A 21,932-nucleotide genomic window follows, 5' to 3' on the forward strand; every position below is an offset into this window, starting at 1 on the left:
ATCAGGGACCTCATCTGTTTTACATATGTGGAAACTGAGGCACATAGAGGTTATCTTTAGCCCAGAGTCTGTGGTCATCCTAGTAGCCAATGCCAGTAGAATTTGGAAAGAGGGAAGGGCAGGGCTAGTGGGAGCCACCATCTGGGACCAGCCAACGGCCACATTGAACTTGTGTGCCTTTTCAAAATCTGTTTCACTGGGAGCTGCTGTCTTCCTCAGGTAGCCCCGGGTGAAGGGGAGGTAACACTTGGGGGTCCTTCTCAGCTCCCTCCTTCCCCCTGCCTCCCCATACCAGGATGCCCTCCCCATCAGATGAAATGGTACTTGCCGTACCTTGAAGATGGGGTGCACAGTGGGCAGCTGGCGGTACATGGCGATGCCAAAAACCTCAGACACCAGATGTGTGCGCAGAAGGTGGGTGATGGTCTGGTGGATGTGGAAGTCACTGGAGCGCACCCAGATTTTGGCCAGAAGCCAGTCATATTTTGCATCCGAAGGGAGAAAAATGGGATTCTTATCTCCTGGGACTTGGTTGAGCTGATACATTGGAGAGAGAAAATGCATTGCCATATTTCAGTCTGCACGATAGCTGCTGGAGAGCCTGGCCTCTCAGGAAATCCCACAAGAATCTAAATTTATTCAATGGTGACTTTCCAATCACGAAAGGAGGTTGGAGGAGGGCAGAGGGCCCAGGTCCCAGCTCCATCACTCACTGCCTGTGTGACCCTGGACAACTCACTGGGCCTTTCTGAGCTCCGGCTTCATCTGTAGATACGGGGACAATAACCACTCATTATTATGGGGATGGAATAAGTCAGCATGAAGGCATCAGAAAGGTGCTTAAGGTGTGTTCATGTGATCTGCCGCATTCCAAAACAAGAAGGAGCTCCTGTTTTCCTTACCATACCCTAATCTTCTCCTCTCTTACCTTCCTCCCCCTGCTCCCTCCTCATTTTCCTCCCACTTTGCTGACTGCTTCTGTTATGCTCTCTGTTATAGTCTGAATTGTGTCCCCCCAAAAGATATGTTCAAGTCCTAATTCCTGGTACCCGTGAACATGACCTTGTTTGGAAATGAGTCTTTGAAGATGTTATCAGTTAACATGAGGCATACTGGAGTATAAAAAAGGAGAACAGACAGAGGGACACACACAGAGGGCAGATGGCCACGTGAAGATGGAAGCAGAGTCTAGAGTGATGCAAGCCTTGGGGAATGCCAAGGATCCCTGGTTGTCACCAGAAGCTAGGACACAGGCATAAAATATATTCTCCCTCAAAGCCCTCAGAAGGAATCAACATGGCTGCTGACACCTGGATTTTGGACTCCCAGCCTCCAGAACTGTGAGACAATAAATTTCTGTTTTTTTTAGCCACCCACTATGTGGTATTTTTTTTATTTTTTAATGTGGTGTTTTGGAGTTTGGTACCAGAAGTGGGGTACTGCTGTAACAAATACCTAAAAATATGAAAGTGGCTTTGGAATTGCGTAATGGGTAGAAGCTGGAGGAGTTTTGAGGCACTTGATAGTAAAAGCCTGGATTGCCTTGAAGAGTGTTGTGATAACACCACCGAAATACCGTTCTCCCCATGGAGTTGAAAAACCACTCTTGTCATATGTTAAATCCTTATATGTAGAGTCTATTTCTGGGGAAAAAAAAAAAATTTTTTTTAATACATTGCCAACTAATCTGTGTGTCTGTCCTGTGCAGAACCATCTGCTTTGAATGGTGTCCTGAGAAAAAATATCCAGCAGGAAAAGCTTTCCCTCTGTGTTTTTCTTTTTCAAAACTTCTTTGACTATCTTTGAACATTTTTGCCATATTAACCTTTAAATTCTTTTATTTAGTTTTCTCACTCATTAAGAAAAGAGAGAAAACCTGATTGAAAATTTAATCAGAGTACACTAAGTTAATACAATAAAATTTGGTAGAACTGACATTTTTATGATATAAAGTTTTCTTATTCAATATCAAATAGTGTCTATTTGTTGAGATTTCATTTTATGTCCTTTAAAATGATTTTATATATATATATATTTTTGGTATGGGTATTGTATTGTTAGCATGGAGAAAAGCTATTGCTGTTTCAAGAGATACTGGACACCTTGCTAAATCAACTTATTCTAATAGCTTTTAAAAAGTTAGTCTCTTATGCTTTCTAGGTCCATCTTCATATCATTATAAAAAAAGATAATTTTCTCTGTTCTTTTACAAGATTTTTATTGATTATTTTATTGTTTCATCACATGTGCTAGAGCCTCCAAAACAGCATTGAATGACCATAGTAATATTAACATTCCTTTCTTATTTCTGATTTTAATGGAACTGGCTTTGTACCTTTTGAATAATATTGGTTGCCTTTATATATACCAGTAGATTCCTTCACTTGCTACTTTATTTAAATTTTATTGGTTATGGCTACTACATGTTACTAAATTCCCTTTTAGCGTCAACTGATGGAATCAGGAAATTTTTCCTTATTGGTGGAATGAATTATGCTGGTAGCTTTACTGATGATGAAAGACCTCTGGAGTCCTGGAGTAAACCCTACTTGGTTGTAACATATTAGTCATTTATTACACTATTGCAGTCAACTCGCTAGCATCTTTTTATATGCTTTAGAAAAATCTGTATTTGTAACTTGGATTGGTTTTCAGCTTTCTTTCTGGTCCTGCCTGGATCAGGTTTTGGCTCTAAGGCTATGCCGTCTCCACAGAATGAGTTTGCTCAAAGAGCGCAGGAGTCACTGTTCTCTAAAGGTTGGCGACAGCGCAGCCCTTCGTCACGTGGGCTTCTCACCAGTGTGGACACTTAATCAGCTTTCCCATCGCTTCTGTGGAAACTGGTCTATTTTCTACAATTTCTTGTAATCATTTCTACTTTGCTAGGTTATTATCCATTTCCTCTAGTTTTTCAAATTTGTAGCCCTATAGTTATTCTCCTTTCTGCCTGTGATCATGTCTCTTTTCTTATTCCTAATGTTGTATATTTTGCTTGTATATTTTTGCACCAGTGAAAGAAAAAGTGAGTGAGATATTTATTTTTTTTGGACCTTTGAAGAACCAGATACCATATTTATTATCCTCTAGCTTTCCTTTTACATGGGTCTTTATAGTTTCCAAAGAATTTCTACTCAGATTTTCAAATCCAATCCTCCATAACCTTGAAGGGTAGGCGTTATCTCCATTTTCAGGAGAGGAAAGAGGTTCTGGGACATTCTGTGACTTGCCAACAGTCCCATAGCCTGCTAGCAAGTGGCAGAGTTAGGACTGAAGCCAGGCCCCCAACTCAGCACTAAACAGCCACTCTCCTTTGCTCTCCCAGCTGTTTCCTTTCCCTACATCACTTATCACTTTACCTTCTGCTTCAGCCTCTTAGGCAAAGGGTTCCTGTCTGATTCAGCCTGGGAACTCCTTTCAGGGAGGTGCACCTCCTTTTGGTTGTGAGATCATATAGTGTGTTGGGAGAGTGCAAACCAGGTGGCCTGGTTTGAATCCCAGCTCTGCTGTTGCTGTTCCCATTTGCTTATCTGCATAAGATGATCAATATCAGTAATACCCTCTGACCTTTCATGTTGTTGTGATGATAACATGAATAAATATGGGTCCTTATCTGATGCCCTTATAGCCAAACGCATTTCAGAATTTTTAGGATTTTAGCATTGTGTATACAAGTAATTATGTAATACTCCACCAGGTCTAGGGCAACATATTTTACAATCAAACATACTAATATTTCTGCAGTGATGCCTGGACTATATGAGGAAGAACGGGGCATCAGGATTGGAGGAAGACTCATTAACAACCTTCGTTACACAGATGACACAACCTTGCTTGCTGAAAGTGAAGAGGATTTGAAGCACTTACTAATGAAGATCAAAGACCACAGCCTTCAGTATGGATTGCGCCTCAACATAAGGAAAACAAAAATCCTCACAACTGGACCAATGAGCAACATCATGATAAATGGAGAAAAGATTGAAGTTGTCAAGGATTTCATTTTACTTGGATCCACAATCAACAGCCATGGAAGCAGCAGTCAAGAAATCAAAAGACACATTGCATTGGGTAAATCTGCTGCAAAGGACCTCTTTAAAGTGTTGAAGAGCAAAGATGTCACCCTGAAGACTAAGGTGAGCCTGACCCAAGCCGTGGTATTTTCAATCGCATCATATGTATGTGAAAGCTGGACAGTGAATAAAGAAGACCGAAGAAGAATTGATGGCTTTGAATCATGGTGTTGCAGAATATTGAATGTACTATGGACGGCCAAAAGAACAAACAAATCTCTCTCGGAAGAAGTGCAACTAGAATGCTCCTTAGAAGAAAGGATGGTGAGACTACGTCTCACATGCTTTGGACGTGTCAGGAAGAATCAGCCCCTGGAGAAGGATATCATGCTTGGTAAAGCAGAGGGTCATCAAAAAAGAGGAAGACCCTCCGTGAGATGGATTGACACAGTGGCTGCAACAATGGGCTTAAGCGTAACAACAAGTGTGCGGATGGCGCAGGACCAGGCAGTGTTTCATTCTGTAGTACACAGGGTTGCGATAAGTCGGAACCGACTTGATGGCACCTAACAAACAAAACAATAGCCCTTGGTGGTACAAACCGCTAATGTGCTTGGCTGGTAACTAAAAGGTTAGTGGTTCAAGTCCACCCAGAGATGCCTCAGAAGAAAGGTCTGGTGATCTAATTCTGAAAAGCCAGCCATTGAAAACCCTGTGGAGCACGGTTCTGATACACACAGGGTCACCGTGAGTCACAGCCGACTCGGTGGCAATGGCAGCTGGTAAGGACCTTCAGGACCGGGTCGCTGCCAGTGACTTTGCTGCCAATTCTTGAAAAACCTTGCAGTTTTCAGAACTGTTTAGATTTCAGAATAAGAGTCAGGAGTTGTGATCTGTGCATGTTAACCTTAGCATCATGCTTAGCGCATGGTAAGTACTGGATAAATGCCGGCTGTGGTTCTGGCCCAGAGCAACGGCTGGGGGACGGCTGACGCCTGTCCCCACAGGGCCCTCCCCCATCCACAGACCTGTGCAGCACCTCCTTCCTGGTGTGTCCCCGCTGCCTCCCTCCCACTCCTGTCCCTGCAAGGTGTATCTGGCCCTGGATCCTGTGTCTGCTGTCTATATTCCAGCTCCCACGGCATCACCAAAGAAAGCAGCTGGGAATGGGTAGAGAGCAGCTCTGCCCGAAGTTGTTCCCCTGGCTCCTCCACCAGGCCCTTGATGGAGACGAGGGCTGTGGGCACTTGGAAGACAGCATGCCCAGGACTGGTGCCGCCCTGACCCTTGGCCCCAATGGTGTCCTGGTGGCCTCGGTCTCCAGCTCAGTTCACAGGTATCCTTCCCCTACCCTGGCCTTGCTGGTATAGATTTGGGGCCTCTGATCAGGGATGCTGGGCTGGGGGTAAGGCAGTATCTTATCCTGGCGGAGGGGGGATGCCCACAGAGCAGCTCCCCAAGCCGGGGGTTCTCTAGGGCATTTTGGGGAGTGGAGACTTCTCTGCTCCTCGTGGACACAGCCCTCCCCCTGCTGGCAGGAAGCCCCATGGGGTACAAAAGATCAAACACGATTCTTTGTTTCTCTTGTCCACCTGGCAGAGCCTGTAGCAGCCCTCCTCCAGAGATGCGAGACAAGGTGCAGGTGGATTCCCCGTTCCTCCCCGAGCCCTGAACCAGGGGTGGGGCCCCAAGTGCACCCAAGAGGGGCTGGGTGGGGCCTACCTGGATGGCGATGGGGACTATCTTGTTGGCCAGATTCTTGTATAGCAAGCAGATGGGCGCAGCCAGGAACTGCGGCGTGCACGGGTCTGTTTTGTTGGCGTCAATGCCATCCAGCAGCTCAAAGTCCACGATGAAAATGTTCCCTTGCTATGGGAGGCAGGAGGAAATATGCCCACTTCAGTTGCAGCCAGAGATGGACCTGGCCAGAGAATCAGGCCCCAGGGAGGGTAGGGCAGATTTTGGAGACCCCGGGAAGCTCAGGGGAATTCAGAACTTACTGTTTTTTGTCCTTACTCAAAGCCTGATGTTAGACCAATCAGAGCCACGGAAGAGTTTTCATGGGCTGGGATGTCCTTCAGAACGGTGATAATGCAAAACCAAAACTAAACCTGTTGCTGTTAGCATGGTCCGTATGGAAGCAAAGTGCCACATCCTTCTCCCACACGATGCCTGGTGGGTTTGAACAACTGCGCCACCAGGACTAAACAGTAGTGGCCGATTCTGTGTTTATTGTACCTGAAACTTGCTTGACTCTCATGAAGGCTGTTGGAAGCCTACCCAGTGTGGCAGTTTGGCAAGAAGAAAGCAGCTGGAGTTTAGATGAGAGATGAGAAAGTACAATACAAAAGTAGTGCAGTAGGACTCATTTACATAATCTTCAAACCTTGGCAAACTAGTCTCAGGGGTCAGAAGTCAGGGTACGGTCACCCTCGGGAGGAAGAGCCCAGAACGGGCTGCTAGTGGTGGTGGGGGCTCTGAAGGGTCATGTGCTATGGTCCTGGTCTGCAGCTGGTTACACAGGGGGGTTCCCTTGGTGACAATGGGTTGAGCTTGCTGACTGCTGTGGGTTGCATTGTGTCCCTCAAAAGATATGTTCAAGTCCTAACCTCTGGTTCCTCTGAATGTGACCTTATTTGGAAATAGGTCTTTGCAAGTGTAATTAAATCAGTATGAGGTCGTACTGGAGTAAGGTGGCTCCTAGTTCTATGACTGGTGTCCTTAGAGAAGAGAACAGACACAGAGGGAAGATGGCTATGTGAAGACGAGGCAGAGATGGAATGATGCTGCAGCTGCAAGCCAAGGAACGCCTGGGGCTTCCAGAAGCTGGGAGAGACCAGGAAGGATCGCCCCTTAGAGACTGAGGAGGATGTGGGCCCAGCCAACACTCTGAATTTGGACTCCAAGCCTCTAGACTGTGAGAGAATGTTTCTGATGCTTGAAGCCACCCAGTTTGTGGTGCTTTGTTACGGCAGCCCTAGCGAATGAATGCTCTGACACTCATGGTTTGTGCCTTTTCTACAGTTATTATACTTCAGTAAAGAACTTCACATGACTGTGATTTGGGAAGACAGAAAGCTGTCCTTTTATAACTACACCTTGAGTCCTCTAGAGGGAGCCTGACTTGCCAACTGCGGATTTCCTTTAGCAAGGTCAGGGCCCTGCTCAGATCAGAACTTGAATTGTTCAGGTAGAAGGCAAGAGACCTTTCTTTTAAAGCCACTTTTATTTCAAGCAAGTTATGACGGAAGGGCTTGTGGGTCCCAGCTGGGGGCAGTGTCAGGGCCTGTGATGCTGGGAGACGTTACAAGATGGTAAAGTTAGGAGGAGGGCATTGGCGTTCACAGTAAAATTCTCCTCTTCCACGCGGGAGATGTGGGCCAATTCCCAGCCAGTGCACCTCATGTGCAGCCACCACCTGTCTGTCAGGGGTGGCTTGTGTGTTGCTGTGATGCTGAACAGGCTTCAGCAGAGCCTCCAGACTAAGACAGACTAGGAAGAAAGGCCGGGCAATCTAGTTCCAAAAATCAGTCAGTGAAACCCTATGGATCACAACAGTTCAGTCTGCAACCAATCGTGGGGATGGCGCAGGACTGGGCAGCGTTTCACTCCATTATGCACGCGGTAGCCCTGAGTCAGAGGCTGACCCGACAGCAGCCACCAAAAACAAAGTCAGGAGAGACGGGTCAACAGTGCTCAGGTGAGATGCGCACACGCTTATGGCTCTTCTTGCAGAAATCACATCGTGGGCGACCACGCACATTCTTCGTTAGCCCCAGCAGGGCAGTTGAGGGCTTGTCACTGAGAAAAGTGGCGGTGGGTCAAGGACAGGAGAGTTCCCCACAGGTGGCCAGTCCTCATCTTCAGTGCAGAGGTGTGTGGGGTCAGGGTGAGGAGGGAGGCAGAGGAAGAGCGGGAGAGGTAGAGACCCGCAGGTCCGTGGTCAACAGGCTGTCTGAAGCCTCCCTGACCAGCTGGACACCTCGGCTTTCAAAGCCAATGTGATCGTTACCAACTATTATGTGGAAGAAATGTCTGCCAGTCAAGTCTTCGGATGACACAGGCTGACTCCTGTGACGAGGTACAGGATAAAGAGAGGTGCTGGGGACCCAGGCCTCGGAACAGGAGGCCTGGAGTTTCTTTGTTATCCCAGCTGTTTCCTCTCCCTGGGCCTCACTTTCATGCTTCTGGAAAATGCAGGCTGGACCTTGCCTCGCAGTCTGCCATTATAGGATTCTGTGGCAGACACTGGTGCTTCTCCCTGTCTAGGGTCCCTGTCCTCTTGGCCAACAGCCTCCTCCTGGTCAGCATATTCCATTCTCCTGCCCACAAGGATTGATTCAGGGAATCCTTTTATGACTCACGCTGGGCCTATGACCAGCCCTAAGACGTCTGCTGGAAGTGTCGGGAAAAGGAATTTTTCTGGGAGTGGGCAGTTGTCTTAGCTATCCAGTGCTGCTGTAAGAGAAGTACCACAAGTGGATGGCTTTAACAAACAGAAATGTATTTTCTCATAGTTTTGGAGGCTAGAAGTCTGAATTCAGAGCGCCGGCTCCAGGAAATGCTTTCTCTCTCTGTCGGCCCTGGGGGAAGTTCCCTGTCTATCAGGACATCCTCTTCTCAGCTGTGTTGGCAGGTATGCCTCTCTCTGGCCCTCGGCCCCTTGGCCCCATGGCCTGGCTTCTGCCCTGCTCGGGTAAGTATTACCAAGCTCTTTAGCTCCGCAGATAAGTACCCAGAGGCACCCCACTCTGCCAGGAAGCCTCCTGCCTAAAGGCATTCAGCTCTCTCTTGCTCCGTGGATCAGCTCTTCTAAGAACTGGAGCCGGTCTCCTGGTTCTGCTGCCACTGTTTCTCCTTCACAGCTTCTCACTGTCTTGCAACATCTCCCATGTTACAGCTCTCTTTCTGTGTCTCCTGGTTCTAGGAGGTTCTCAGGGCAGGGACCCCAGGTCCAAAGGACACGCTCCACTCGTCTCTTCTTCTTGGTGGTATTGAGGTCCCTATCTCTGCTTGCTTTTCTCTCCTTTTATCTCTTGTAAGATAAGAAGTGTGACTGAAATAAGGGCATGACTTGAATAAGGGTGGTAAGGATGATGACTGGTTAAGGGCGGTGACTTGAGTCACACCCTCTAGTAAGGCAGTGAATCAAGATACATCCCACCCTAATCCTGCCTCATAAACATAAGGGACAGCTCACTCCCAAATGGAACCATAACCACAGGCATAGAGGCTAGGATTTACAACACATCACAAAATGGAGGCTAATTATATCTGACCACAAAATGGAGGCTAATTATATCAGACCACAAAATGGAGGACAGTCACACAATGCTGGTAATCATGGCCTAGCCAAGCTGACAAATATTTTTGGGGGACACATTTCAATCCTTAACAGCAGTGTTTGCTCATTTGGTGGAAGGTGAGTCTGAAGCTGTTGGTAGTCATCTTTACTTTCATATAAAGAGGCACTGCCTAAGAAAAGAGCCACTGAAGGGTGGCAGAATTAATCAGCAGAGAAAGACAATGCCAGTGGCATCATCTGAGTCCCTGGATCCAACTGTGCCTGAAACTAGTTATAAATTTTTGGATTAAACCAGTTGGAGTTTTTTGTCACATGAAACCAAAGAATCCTTATATAAAGTCAAAGAACTAAGATAATCTTTTTTTTTTATTGTGCTTTAAGTGAAAGTTTACAACTCAAATCAGTTTCTCATACAAAAACTTACACACGCATTGTTATGTGACCCTAGTTGCTCTCCCTACAACAGTACACTTCTTCTCTCCATGCTGTATTTCCCATGTCCATTCAACCGGCTCCTATCCCCCTCTGCCTTCTCATCTCGCCTCCAGACAGGGGCTGCCCATAGTCTCATGTGTCTACTTGAACTAAGAAACACACTCCTTACTGGTATCATTTTGTGTCTTATAGTACAGTCTAATCTTTGTTTGAAGAGTTGGCTTCAGAAATGGTTTTAGTTTTGGGCTAACAGAGAGTCTGGTGGCCATGTCCTCTGGGGTCCCTTGAGTCTCAGTCAGACCTCATTAAGTCTGGCCTTTTTACGTGAATTTGAGTTCTGCATCCCACTTTTCTCCTGCTCCATCAGGGTCTCTCTGTTGTGTTCCCTGTCAGGACAGTCATTGGTGGTAGCCAGGCACCATCTAGTTCTTCCAGTCTCCGGCTAATGGAGTCTCTGGTTTATGTGGCCCTTTCTGTCTCTTGGGCTCATATTTTCTATGTGTCTTTGGTGTTCTTCATTCTCCTTTGCTCCAAATGGGTTGAGACCAATTGATGCATCTTAGATGGCCTCTTGCTAGCTTTTAAGACCCCAGACACCACTCACCAAAATGAGATGTAGAACTTTTTTTAATATACTTTGTTAATGCCAGCTGATCAAGATGTCCCCTGAAACCATGGGCCCCAGGCCCCCACCCCTGCTACTCTGTTCCTTGAAGTGTTTGGCTGTATTCAGGAAACTCCTTAGCTTTCGGTTTAGTCCAGTTGTGCTGACTTTCCCTGTATTGTGTGTTGTCCTTCCCTTCACCTAAAATAATTCTTGTCTACTCTCTAATTAGTGAATACCCCTCTCCCTCCCCCACCCTTGTAACATCAAAGAATGTTTTCTTCTGTGTTTAAACCTTTTCTTGAGTTCTTATAATAGTGGTCTCATACAATATTTGTCCTTTTGTGACTGACTAATTCGACTCGACGGCACTGGGTTAATTTCACTCAGCATAATGCCTTCCAGATTCCTCCACGTTATGTTTCACAGATTCGTCGTTGTTCTTTATCATTGCTCAGTATTCCATTGTGTGAATATACCATAATTTCTTTATCCATTCATCTGTTGATGGGCACCTAGGTTGTTTCCATCTTTTTGCTATTGTAAGCAGTGCTGCAATTAACATGGGTGTGCATATATCTATTCATGTGAAGGCTCTTATTTCTCTAGGATATATTCCAAGGAGTGGGACTGCTGGATCATATGGTAGTTCTATTTCTAGCTTTTTAAGGAAGCACCAGATTGATTTCCAAAGTGGTTGTACCATTTTACATTCCCACCAGCAGTGTGTAAGTGTTGCACTTTCTATACAACCTCTCCAACATTTATTATTTTGTGTTTTTTGGATTCATGCCAGCCTCGTTGGAGTGAGATGGTATCTCATTGTAGCTTTGATTTGCATTTCTGTAATGGCTAATGATTGTGAGCATTTCCTCATGTATCTGTTAGCTGCCTGAATATATTTTTTGGTAAAGTGCCTGTTCATATACTTTGCCCATTTTTAAATTGGGTTATTTGTCTTTGAGGTTTTGGAGTATCTTGTAGATTTTAGAGATTAGACGCTGATAGGATTTGTCGTAGCCAAAATTTTTTTCCCAGTCTGTAGGTTGTCTTTTTACTCTTTTGGTGAAGTCTCTGGATGAACATAAACCAAAAAAACCAAACCCAGCGCCGTTGAGTCGATTCTGACTAATAGCGATGGTATAGGACAGAGTAGAACTGCCCCATAGAGTTTCCAAGGAGTGCCTGGTGGATTTGAACTGCCAACCCTTTGGTTAGCAGCCGTAGCACTTAACTACTATGCCACCAGGGTTTCTCTGGGTGAGCATAAGTGTTTGATTTTTAGGAGCTCCCAGTTATCTAGTTTCTCTTCTGGTGTTTGTGTATTGTTAGTAATGTTCTGTAAACTTTATGCCATGTATTAGGGCTCCTAGCCCAAAGAACTAAAACAATCTTGAAGAGTTGTAACAGTGAGTCAAAACCAACAACAGGGGTAAAATTTCTCTATTTATATTCCAAGAAATAACTGAATGGATAAATATTTTTTTAACTCCAAATTTTTCAGTTTTGGTAGGTTACAAGGTAACCATAGATCACTAAGATGCTGCCAAAGAAAGCTTGCACAAATGACTGATGGGGTGATGTGAGAAGAATTATACTAGTGTGTGTGTAAGAGATGTGGGGTGATATGTGTTAGAGATGGGGATGGTATGTAAGAAACAGGGGGATGTGTGTCTGTAAGAAATGGGGGTGATGTCTGTAAGAGATGGGATGATGTGTGCATGTAAGAGATGGGGTGATATGTGTAAGAGATGGGGTGATGTGTGTGTAAGAGATGGGGGATGTGTGTGTAAGAGATGGGGTGACATGTATGTAAGAGATGGGGTGATATGTAAGAGATGGGGTGATGTGTGTGTAAGAGATGGGGTGATATGTAAGAGATGGGGTGATGTGTGTGTAAGAGATGGGGTTATGTGTGTGTAAGAGATGGGGATGTGTGTGTAAGAGATGGGGTGATGTGTATGTAAGAGATGGGGTGATGTGTGTGTAAGAGATGGGATGATATGTAAGAGATGGGGGTGATATGTGTAAGAGATGGGGTGATGTGTGTGTGTCTAAGAGATGGGGTGATATGTAAGAGATGGGGTGATATGTAAGAGATGGGGTGATGTGTGTGTAAGAGATGGGGTGATGTGTATGTGTGGAAGAAATGGGATGAAGATGTGTATATATGGTGTATGTGTATATGTGCAAAAGATGGGGTGATGTGTGTGTAAGGTGGTATGTGTGTCCAAAACCGTAACTGAGTGTTGAGACCATGGCAGGGGAGTATCAGCTCAAACGAATGATAGCCATTATGACAAAGGTGCCCATACCCCCATCCCTGTGCCCAGGGACACGCAAAGGCTGTTTCCCTGCCGGGGCACAGGCAGGGATGCACAAGATAGCTGCTCAGTCCCTTCCAATTCTACATTCTCTGGCTTTTAAGGGTCCATGATTCTCTGATTTGAAATTTGAAGCCTATCCCCCTGAATCGATGTTAATCAGGTCAGCAGTGGAATCTACAGGGAACTAATACTGTGTGTGTGGTGTGATTGCCACGTAGCCTAGTAGTGTCCTGGGATACGAGCAGGTTCAGGAGGAGACAGCAAGGACTGCCTGGATTGGGGCAATAGCCATCAGCTGGGTGGGTGGCCCCACAAAGCCAGCTGGGCAGTGGCTGCAAGATGGGCCCACAGGTGACACTGCCCATCCCTCTGTGGCTGGGCGCCAAGGCAGGGCTGAGCAAACAAGACAGGGTGACTGGAAGCACAGGAGTCTGCCTAGGAACCTGGGGGCAGGTGGGGATGGGCAGGAAGCCCAGTTGTCCTGGTTTTGGTGGGAAGGGGCCAACTGACAGAAAACCAAGGGCCATTCCTTGGGCCATGTCCCACCAGATCCAGGTGGGGGCGGTTTAACCCCTTTCTGTCTCAAGACTAGGTAGCCCTGGAACTCAGTGGACTGATCCTGCAGGAAAGGCAGGCAAGAGGGTGAGGGCTGCAGCAGGTACCACCAGCCGTTCTAATCAGGGAGGGAAAGATTCCATCAGTTCTCTCCCTTTTGTTTTTGTTCTGGTGCAAGACTTGACCTTCTCCAGTTCCCCCACCTTTGCAAGGTGAGTGACAGAATGTGACGATGATGTGTGGGAAGCCTGTCAGTGCCTGATGCACAGCAAGGCCCAAGTGAATGGCAGCTCTTTCACTTAACTGCTGCTATTATGTTCCAGGAAACCCTGGCAGCGTAGTGGTTAAGAGTTCGGCTACTAACCAAAAGGTCTGCAGTTCAAATCCACCAGGTGCTCCTTGGAAACCCTATGGGGCAGTTCTACTCTGTCCTGTAGAGTCGCTATGAGTCAAAATCGACTTGACAGCAATGGGGTTTTTTTTTTGTTGTTGTTGTTATTACTATGTTCCAGGAGTTCTTGGATGGCTCAAACAGTTAAGCGCTTGACTACTAGCCGAAAGGTTGGCAGTGCAAACCCACCCAGATGGCCTCAGAAGACAGGCCTGGCGATCTGCTTCTGAAAGGTCACAGCCTTGAACCCCCTAGGAAGCAGTTCTACTCTGCACACATGGGGTTGCCACGATTTGGAATTGAATTGGCATCAACCAGCACCAACAGCACGATGTTTCCAGGTCCCAGCATCATGGAGAATATCATCTGGTTCCTACCCCTTGATGCTGCACAAGCTGCAGCTGCACCCAGGATAGCCCGTGGGCACAGACCGCAGGGGAGGAAAAAGAAGGGGCTATTTCACCGAGAGCACTGACCCCTCCAGCAACCGGACAGCTGAACCAGGATATGGAGTCCAGGGCCCGGGGACAGCTGGGGAAGTGCTTTCTAACCCCCAGAAGAAGGTTCGACTGAGGCCACCTGAGCTGGGCCTCTGGCCTTGGCCACGGTCCCCAGCCAGCGGGGCCTACCTCGACCTCCTCCTGAAGGGTGAGCTGTCGCTCCAGGCTGCACTCCACCATCTCCGTGGTCACCGGAAGCTTCTCAGGCAGCTTCCTGCACCGCTGGATCAGCACGGGGTTGCACCCGTTCAGGAACTGGTAGCCGAACATGAGGTCCTCCTGCCAGTGGTTCATGACCCGCTCTAGAGGGGAGAGTGAGCTCTGAGCAGAGGGCAGCCCAGCCGTGCCCTCCAGGCCCTGAAGGACGTCACGGTCAGGGAACAGCTCACTCTCCGGGGTCCACCCCTGTTCCAGGTGCTCCCTGATGGCTCACACTCCAGGGTCTGCCCCTGTCCTGGGTGCTCCCTGACGGCTCATACTCCAGGGTCTGCCCATCCTGGGTGCTCCCTGAGCTGGGCCTTTGTGACTCAGAAGGCTCCTGGGGCACCCTCTTTCCAGAACTCAAGTACTCCAGCTCAGTGTGGAGGGGCCGTAGGTCCCTGGATGGAAGGGGACGAGGGGGATTTGCAAAGGCCATTTCTCCCCACCTGCCTATTTCAACGCTTATTCTTTGTCCAGTTCTTTCTGTCTCCTGGTCTCTTGATGATGCTCTGTCCTTCCTCTGCCATCACTGAAGTTACTATGCTAGTGCTCCAACCAAACAAATCTTAGGCCACAGGAGCCCCAAACACAAGCTCCATCTGCCTCTCCTCTGTTCAGGTATATCACAAATGATTCTTGTAAAGAAAAAAAAAAAAAAAAGCTGCTATTTCTGAGACTTTTGATGATGCATTGAGGTGGAGGGTCCTTGTCATGGATTGAATTCTGTCCCCCTCAAAATGTGTGTATCAACTTGGTTAGGCCACGATTCCCAATATTATGTGGTTGTCCTCCATTTTGTGATTGTAATTTTATGATAAGAGGATTAGGGTGGGATTGTAACACCATCCTTACTCAGGTCACCTCCCTGATCTAATGGGGTGTGACCTGAGCCACCTTTTATCCCTTAAGATATAAAAGGAAAGAGAAGAAAGCAGAGAGTTAGGGACCTCATACCACCAAGAAAGCAGCACCTGGAGCAGAGTGCATCCTTTGGACTCCGGGTCCCTGCTCCTGAGAAGCTCCTCGACCATGGAAAGATTGAGGACAAGGACCCTCTTCCAGAGCTGACAGAGAAAGCCCTCCCCTGGAGCTGGCGCCATGAATTTGGACTTTTAGCCTACTTTACTGCAAGGAACTAAATTTCTCTTTGTTAGAGCCATCCACTTGTGGTATTTCTGTTACGGCAGCACTAGATGACCAAGACGGTGCTCAACCCTGAATGTCCCAGGAGGAGAACCCTCTGTGAAGGGGGTGATCACAAGTAACACAAACCACCATGGGACCCGGGGGCCGTGCCTGGGAAGGCCCAGTACTGGGCGGGTTGGGGCAACCCTTTGCCCATCTCCAGGCCAGTCTCAGACAGGAGAACGACAGGCCTTCTCCCCACACCACAAGAAGCCCTGCAAAGTCATCCTCACCGGAAATAGTGTTGCTGATCTTGACGAAGATTTTCTCAAAGTCAGCGAAGTCGTTCCAGGAGGACTGAAACATGTGCATGAAGCAGTTGATGAACAGATTCTCCATCCTGCAGAAGGGCGATGCGTCACTCCCTCCCCTGTGTCCGCACCACGCCTCTTCTGCAAAGCCCTTTCACCCTCAAATCTCGCAGGGCCTCTAGACACCCTGGGGCACTGGGACCCAGGAGACCAGGGAGGTTCCAGGAGGGTCTTGTGGAATCAGGACAGAAACCACCCCCCACCCCCACCTACTGCTCCTCCTCCCATGCCTGGTGCAGGGACTGCCCCCAGAACGGTCCACAGACCGTGCCTGTAAGGCCACTCATGTATTCATTCACTTGCACATTCCGCCACCTGCTGGGCCAGCTCCTTCGTGAGCGTCCAGGCAGAGACCACAATGCCGCCTATCCAGCTGCTCTGCCTGGTCTCCTGGACTTGGGGGATGGGCAATGCAATTCAGCATCATCCTATTTCTGCCTAACCCTGGGTGTGTGTCTGGTGCTGAGGAGGACATGAGAAGTTTCCAAATGCTCCTCACATAGGATGGCAGAACAGAAATCCAGGGCAGGAGATCGTGACATTCACAATGCAGGCTGCAGACAGCCCAGGGTGAGACCAAAGGGGCCCGAGCAACCCAAGGGCTTTCTGGAGGAGGCAGGGTCTGGGATGGGCCTGGGACAGATCGGGGAGAGAAGAGAGGCTTCTCTCCATAACTCGAGCAGGGTGCAGGATGGAAGGCTGGGAAGTTTGGCCTGTGTCCACAGTGATACCTCTGCCTCAGTTTCTCTGTCTGGCACCCATGGCTGTCCTGTTTCCTTCTCACCGTCAGGGCCTGTGCCCACTCCCCCAGCCTCGACTCTTTGCCTCGGAGCTCAGGCCTCCCACCTTCTGTCTTCTGCACCTCCCAGCTGGGGGCTTTTGCACGTACAGTGCCCTCTGGACGGCATGCTCTGCACCTCTTTCTTCTACTGAACACACGGGGTGAGTGGATCCGGAGATCCCCACTCCTTCTTCAGGGGAAGCCACCCCTCCCCCAGACCAGGCCGGGCTCTGGTGACATAACCCCTGTGCACTTATCACAGGTTAGGTGCAGGGTAATTTGTGTGAGCAGTGAGTGCATAGCCGTCTGCACAGCTGTCTGACCCTCTTGACATTTTGGGGAGAGGAAAGCCCTTTCTGGGCTCCAAAGTCCCTGAGTGTCTGGTGGATGACTCAGGATCAGAAAGGTATCCCGGAAAGAGGTCCTTGCCTGGGATGCCCGCCTCGGTGATCTCGGGGGAACTGGGAGTGGGTCAGCCTGCGGGATCACACTTCCCCACCTGTGTCTCTGGCCTGAAAACAGAAGGCTGGCACTGAAATGAGGCTGGAGCGTGGCAGCACTCAGAGCAAGCCAGGGACCCAGGAGGAAATGAAAGGATTTGCACGTCATCTAGGGGCAGATATTTCTGCATACTTGTAGGCAAGCAGATTATTCAGAACTTCAAAGATCTGTTATTGCACAAAAGGGGAACCTGTGACCCACACAGCCCCGGCTTGTCCTAGGTCACCCAGCCTGGCCACCAGCCCCCAGCCTCGTCTGGACTGGACACAGCTGTGGGCCGTCTGCCAGGGAGGTGGGGGCTCTTGGTCCCTCTTCTTCTCCTGCCTCCCCCTTCTTCTAGCACCTTCTCCATTTTCCATGTCACAGTGTGGCTGTGGGGAGGGGGCAAAGTTTACAGAGGCAGGCTGGCCCCACTCCAGGCAGTGCGGGTGGCTCAGCGGAAGCCAGTCAACAGAGTTATCCAGAAGTGGCAAGGAACAAAGTGACCTCAGTGACCTCAGTCATGCCTTCCAGATAGTCAGGGGTGGGACTGGGTTTGGCCATGGCAGAGTGGCACTGTTTCAACAAGACCGGAGGGCGTAGACCTGGCCTGGGACTGCCTAGGACAGCTGGTGGAGCTGGTGGAGCGGGGAGTCCTGACTTCCAGGCACAGTTTCCTCCACAGTTTTGAAGCCCCCCGACACACCAAAAGGAATCCTGGAGTGGTGCTGGGAGTTCAGGTGAGAGACGGGAACAGGTCAGCACCGAGCTCTAAGGGTCTGGAATCCTAGCTCCAGCCCCTCCCAGCCATTGAGGCGGCAAGTCCCTGAACTCCCCGGGCCTCGTTTTTCTCATCTGCAAAGTGGGGATCACGACTGTTCCTGCCTCATAGGGTTGACATGACGTATGTAAAGCATCAACACTTTAAAAGAGTTCCCACATATCAGCGACTACTTTGTAATCACTGATCGCTGTTAGCATCTCGGTCTGGAGCACAGGATGTGGTGTTCTGCGGGCACCTGTGGGCAATTTCACAACCTCCCCCTTCCCTGGGTCCTTGGGTCTAATTTCTTCAGCTTCTTTCTTCCTTTCACACACACTTTATGAAAGAATCTTCACCTACCAACCCCCCTCTCTCAGGCACTGCCACCTCCCTCTGCCCCACCTGCTGAAGCTGCTCTCACAGTGGGTGCCAGTGGCTTTTGAGAAGCCTCGTCCAAAGGGCCCCGGTCAGCCCTCTGAAACAGCTGGGAACTGACCCTCCCTGCCTGACACACTCTAATCTGCAAAGCTGTCCATGTCTGCCCACCCAGGGGAAGCCAGACTTCCAGCCTGTCTACCTCTATACCTGGCAGCCTCAACCCTCCTCTCATCCCTGACCATGAGGCGGTCTCACTGCCAGGCCTTTGTTGTCACACTGCCCAGAATACCATCCCTCCCCTCTTCCAATCAGCGTGGAACTCCTATGCAGCCTTCCAGACCCAGGTTGAGTGCCTTCTCTCCAGGAAAGCATTTTCTGATGCTATTCCTACCGTCCTCCTTCCTCAAGTGTCCCCAGCACTTCTTACCCAAAAGCTCCACTGCTGTGACTGTGCTGAGCTGTCCACAGAGCTGGTCCCCATGCACAGGGAGCTTCCTGGCCCTGGATCCAAGGGGCCACTTCCAATTCATCTCAGTGACACCCACCTCCTCAAAGCGGGGAGCCCAACAAGCATTTGTCAAAAGAGGAGCTGGTGCCCTTCTGAGGCCCCTCCTCCTGGGTGGGGTGGAAGCCCAGAATAGCCAGCAAGCAGGCAAGTGACAAGGGAGTTCACCAGGCTCACCAGGAATGCAAAGAAAGCCTCACCAAGCACAGGCCATGGAAAATCCCCCAAATGCAGGTACTGGAGGGAAACTATGTGCCAGACATGACGGGGTACCGCATAATTGGTTCATTTCAATCTCGTAACAACCTCCTGGGTCAGCAACACTAACTTCATTTTGTAGAATGGAAACTGGGGGCTGGGAAAGTTAAACAACTCTCCCAAGATGGTGTGGCTAGAGTCTGAATTCAAACCCCGGGCAGCCAGGCTCTAAATAAAGCCATCTTTTGCTTTTAAGGGGTAATTAAAACTAGTTGCCATTGAGTCGACTCATTCATGGCAACCCCATGTGTGTCAGAGAAGAACTGTGCTCCACAGGGTTTTCAATGACTGATTTTGCAGAAATAGATCACCAGGCCCTTCTTCCAAGGTACCTCTGGGTGGACTCAAACCTTCAACCTTTTGGTTAGCAGCCGAACGTGTTCACTTTTTGCACCACCCAGGGACTCCAAGGGGTAGAGATGAGTTAATACATTTTGCTGTAACTTCAATAGTTTTTCTCTTTCCCCAGGAAGCAGAGCATAACCAGCTACTCAGGGTGTAGTCTGTGGTCCATGCAGACTCTTGGGTCCCAAGCAGACCTACTAGTAAGAACATGCATCTGTCAGGACCCTTCAGGGCTTCACACACACGTTAGTGTTTGAGGACTGCTGTCTGGGGCCCGTAGCCCCTCCCCTGGGGAAGCCTGGCTCTTGGGTCCTTGTCACCCTAAACAAGGCCTGTCAGTGCAGCTGCCCCTTCCACAGGCCCAGCGCCCTAGCTGCTCTAGAGCTGGCCTTGTTAAAACAGCCACGGTAAATTACATGCACGCTTTCCTTTGAGCTTGTTTCAGGGCAGGGATCAACGTTTTCTTTCTTCTTGCCCCAACGGCAGGCTGAAGACCAGTGTGGGGAATGGGCACAGGAAAATGCAAAGCAAAAAGGAGCTGGTGCCTATGACAGTTCCCAGGACTGGCAGGGTGCCAGGCACAAAGCAGGTCCTCCGTACAAGCCACTGAACCAAACTAAGAGAGGAGAGGGATGCAGAGTAGAGAGGAGAACGAAAAGGCGGACACAGCATTCTCTCAAGTGCCTCTGAGGAAACAGCTCTGTGTCCTCCAGCCAGCCCAGGGCAAAGGGGTCAGGGGTCCAGAGAGCACGAGGATGACAGTAGGCAGACTTCTTTACGTCAGGACTTCTCAAACCCTTAAAACTTGGGAGCAGCGGCTCTCAAAGCGTGGCCCCAGACCAGCAGCATCAGCATCACCTGGAATTTGTGAGGTCCCAGGCTCACCCCACATCTACTGAATCCGAAACTCGGGTAGGGGCAGCGGTCTGAGGTTTAACAAGTCCTCCAGGGGATTCTGATGCATGCAAACGTTTGGGAACCACTGCTGGAGAGTTTGCAAAGTTTTCCAAGTTAATTTGACCATAGAACAAACCCTTCCTGAGGGAAAAAACATCAGTTTTGCTATATGTTAACTCTTGCTCTTATTTTGTGACCAAGTTTTAACATAAAAACAAAACAAAACAAAGATACTTTAGCAAATATAATTAAAACTTTCCAGATTTCTCTAACTTTTAGGTGGTGTTTTTTCCCCTACATTTCCTAACAAATTTATTTTCCAGTGTAATTGATCTCTGATTCTATAATAAAATTCAATGGAGAGAAGTTTGATACTCAGAAGTATATTTTGTTGGCATCAGGTACCAGCAGGGCATACTTTGAAAATTTCTAAGAAGTGCAGGGATGTTCCAGTAGCATTAGTGAGTTTAAGGGGAAAATCCTATTTTCTATGACATGAGTTGGGGTGGCAATAAGAAGGTACGGTCTTTCTTCCCAACGAAACTCAAGGGTTTGGTTTCCAGAGCCATCTGAATGAGCTTCCTCAACTCCCTCCTCTCTGTCTCTTCAGAGTGAACTCTTTTCTTCCCTGCCCCCTTTCCCCAGGACAAATGACTCACCTATTCCTCCCCACTATGGCCTGTTCTGGGCCTACCTTTTCCTTCCTCCACTATAGCTTCTAGCCCCCAGTGATGCCCAGTCTTCCTTGCATTTCCCACCTCTGTCTCACCAGGCTCTTATTCGTCTCCAGGCACCCTCACCCATGTGGCCTGCTCTTCCCTACCCTTCACTGTCCAGTTCATTCAAGGAGATACCATATACATAATTTTGCCCAACCTCAAATACTTAGGGTGAGGTCAAGAGCAAGGGCTGCTGGGAGCATGGCTACGAGACAATACTCCTCTCCCTCACCACCTTCCTACAAAGCCTCCATTCTGGCCCTCAGCTTTCTCTCCCCTGCCTCTAACAGGGTTCCCAACCACTGCCTGGGCCCCAATGATTGCAGAAGGCTCTCGGCTTAGTTTCAAGCCTGCATGTCCCACTGGCTGCAGGAGCTGGCCACCGATGCTGTACCAAAACCCAGCTGCTATTGAGCCGATTCCAACTCATGGCAACCCCATGTGTGTGAGAGTAGAACTGTGCTCCACAGGGTTTTCAGTGGCTGTGGTCTTTTAGAAGTAGACTGTCAAGGCTTTCCTCTGAGGCACCTCTGGGTGGACTTGAACCTCCAACCTTCAGTCAGCATCCAAGTGGATTAACTGCACCACTCATGGTCTCCTAAGACGTTCCACAGGACTCTCAAACTCAACACGTCCCAAACTGGATACAACTTCCCTTCCAAGCCTCTTCTTCCCTATCTCCCCTTTTTAATGACACCCCACTTTCCCTACAAGCCAGATGCACAACTTCATGGTTGCCTCAGGTTCTCCCCTCACCCTCCCCCCACTGTGACCTGAACTTCGATTGGATCCCACATCTGCTCCTCCCAGCTACTGTCTTGTCCACCTCCTCCCCACCCCGGGTCCCTCCTCTAATCTTCAAAATCTGCCAGGTGAGCTTCCTGCTCTGCAGTGCCAACTCCACCGTCCCTCCTCACACAACCTCTCACAGCTCTCCATTTCTCACTGAATATCTGAAATCCAGATGAACAGTGGCTGACTTCCG

At 48.9% G+C, this 21,932-nt stretch overlaps 1 protein-coding gene across 2 annotated transcripts in view; it reads right to left on the minus strand.

Moving 5' to 3' along the window:
• Positions 1 to 21,932, minus strand: part of ALOX5 (arachidonate 5-lipoxygenase) — a 74,023-nt gene that overhangs the window by 4,684 nt on the left and 47,407 nt on the right. The window contains exons 5-8 of one of the 2 annotated variants that reach the window (XM_049855546.1): positions 15,744 to 15,850; positions 14,254 to 14,426; positions 5,730 to 5,876; positions 334 to 537 (exon numbers count right to left, since the gene is read on the minus strand). In XM_049855546.1, coding sequence (XP_049711503.1) covers positions 334 to 537; positions 5,730 to 5,876; positions 14,254 to 14,426; positions 15,744 to 15,850 — 631 coding nt within the window. The remainder of the gene's footprint in view (positions 1 to 333; positions 538 to 5,729; positions 5,877 to 14,253; positions 14,427 to 15,743; positions 15,851 to 21,932) is intronic. The other variant, XM_049855547.1, reaches the window with a different exon arrangement.

Source organism: Elephas maximus, chromosome 16 (assembly GCF_024166365.1).
Source record: "Elephas maximus indicus isolate mEleMax1 chromosome 16, mEleMax1 primary haplotype, whole genome shotgun sequence".
NCBI classification, from domain to species: domain Eukaryota; kingdom Metazoa; phylum Chordata; class Mammalia; order Proboscidea; family Elephantidae; genus Elephas; species Elephas maximus.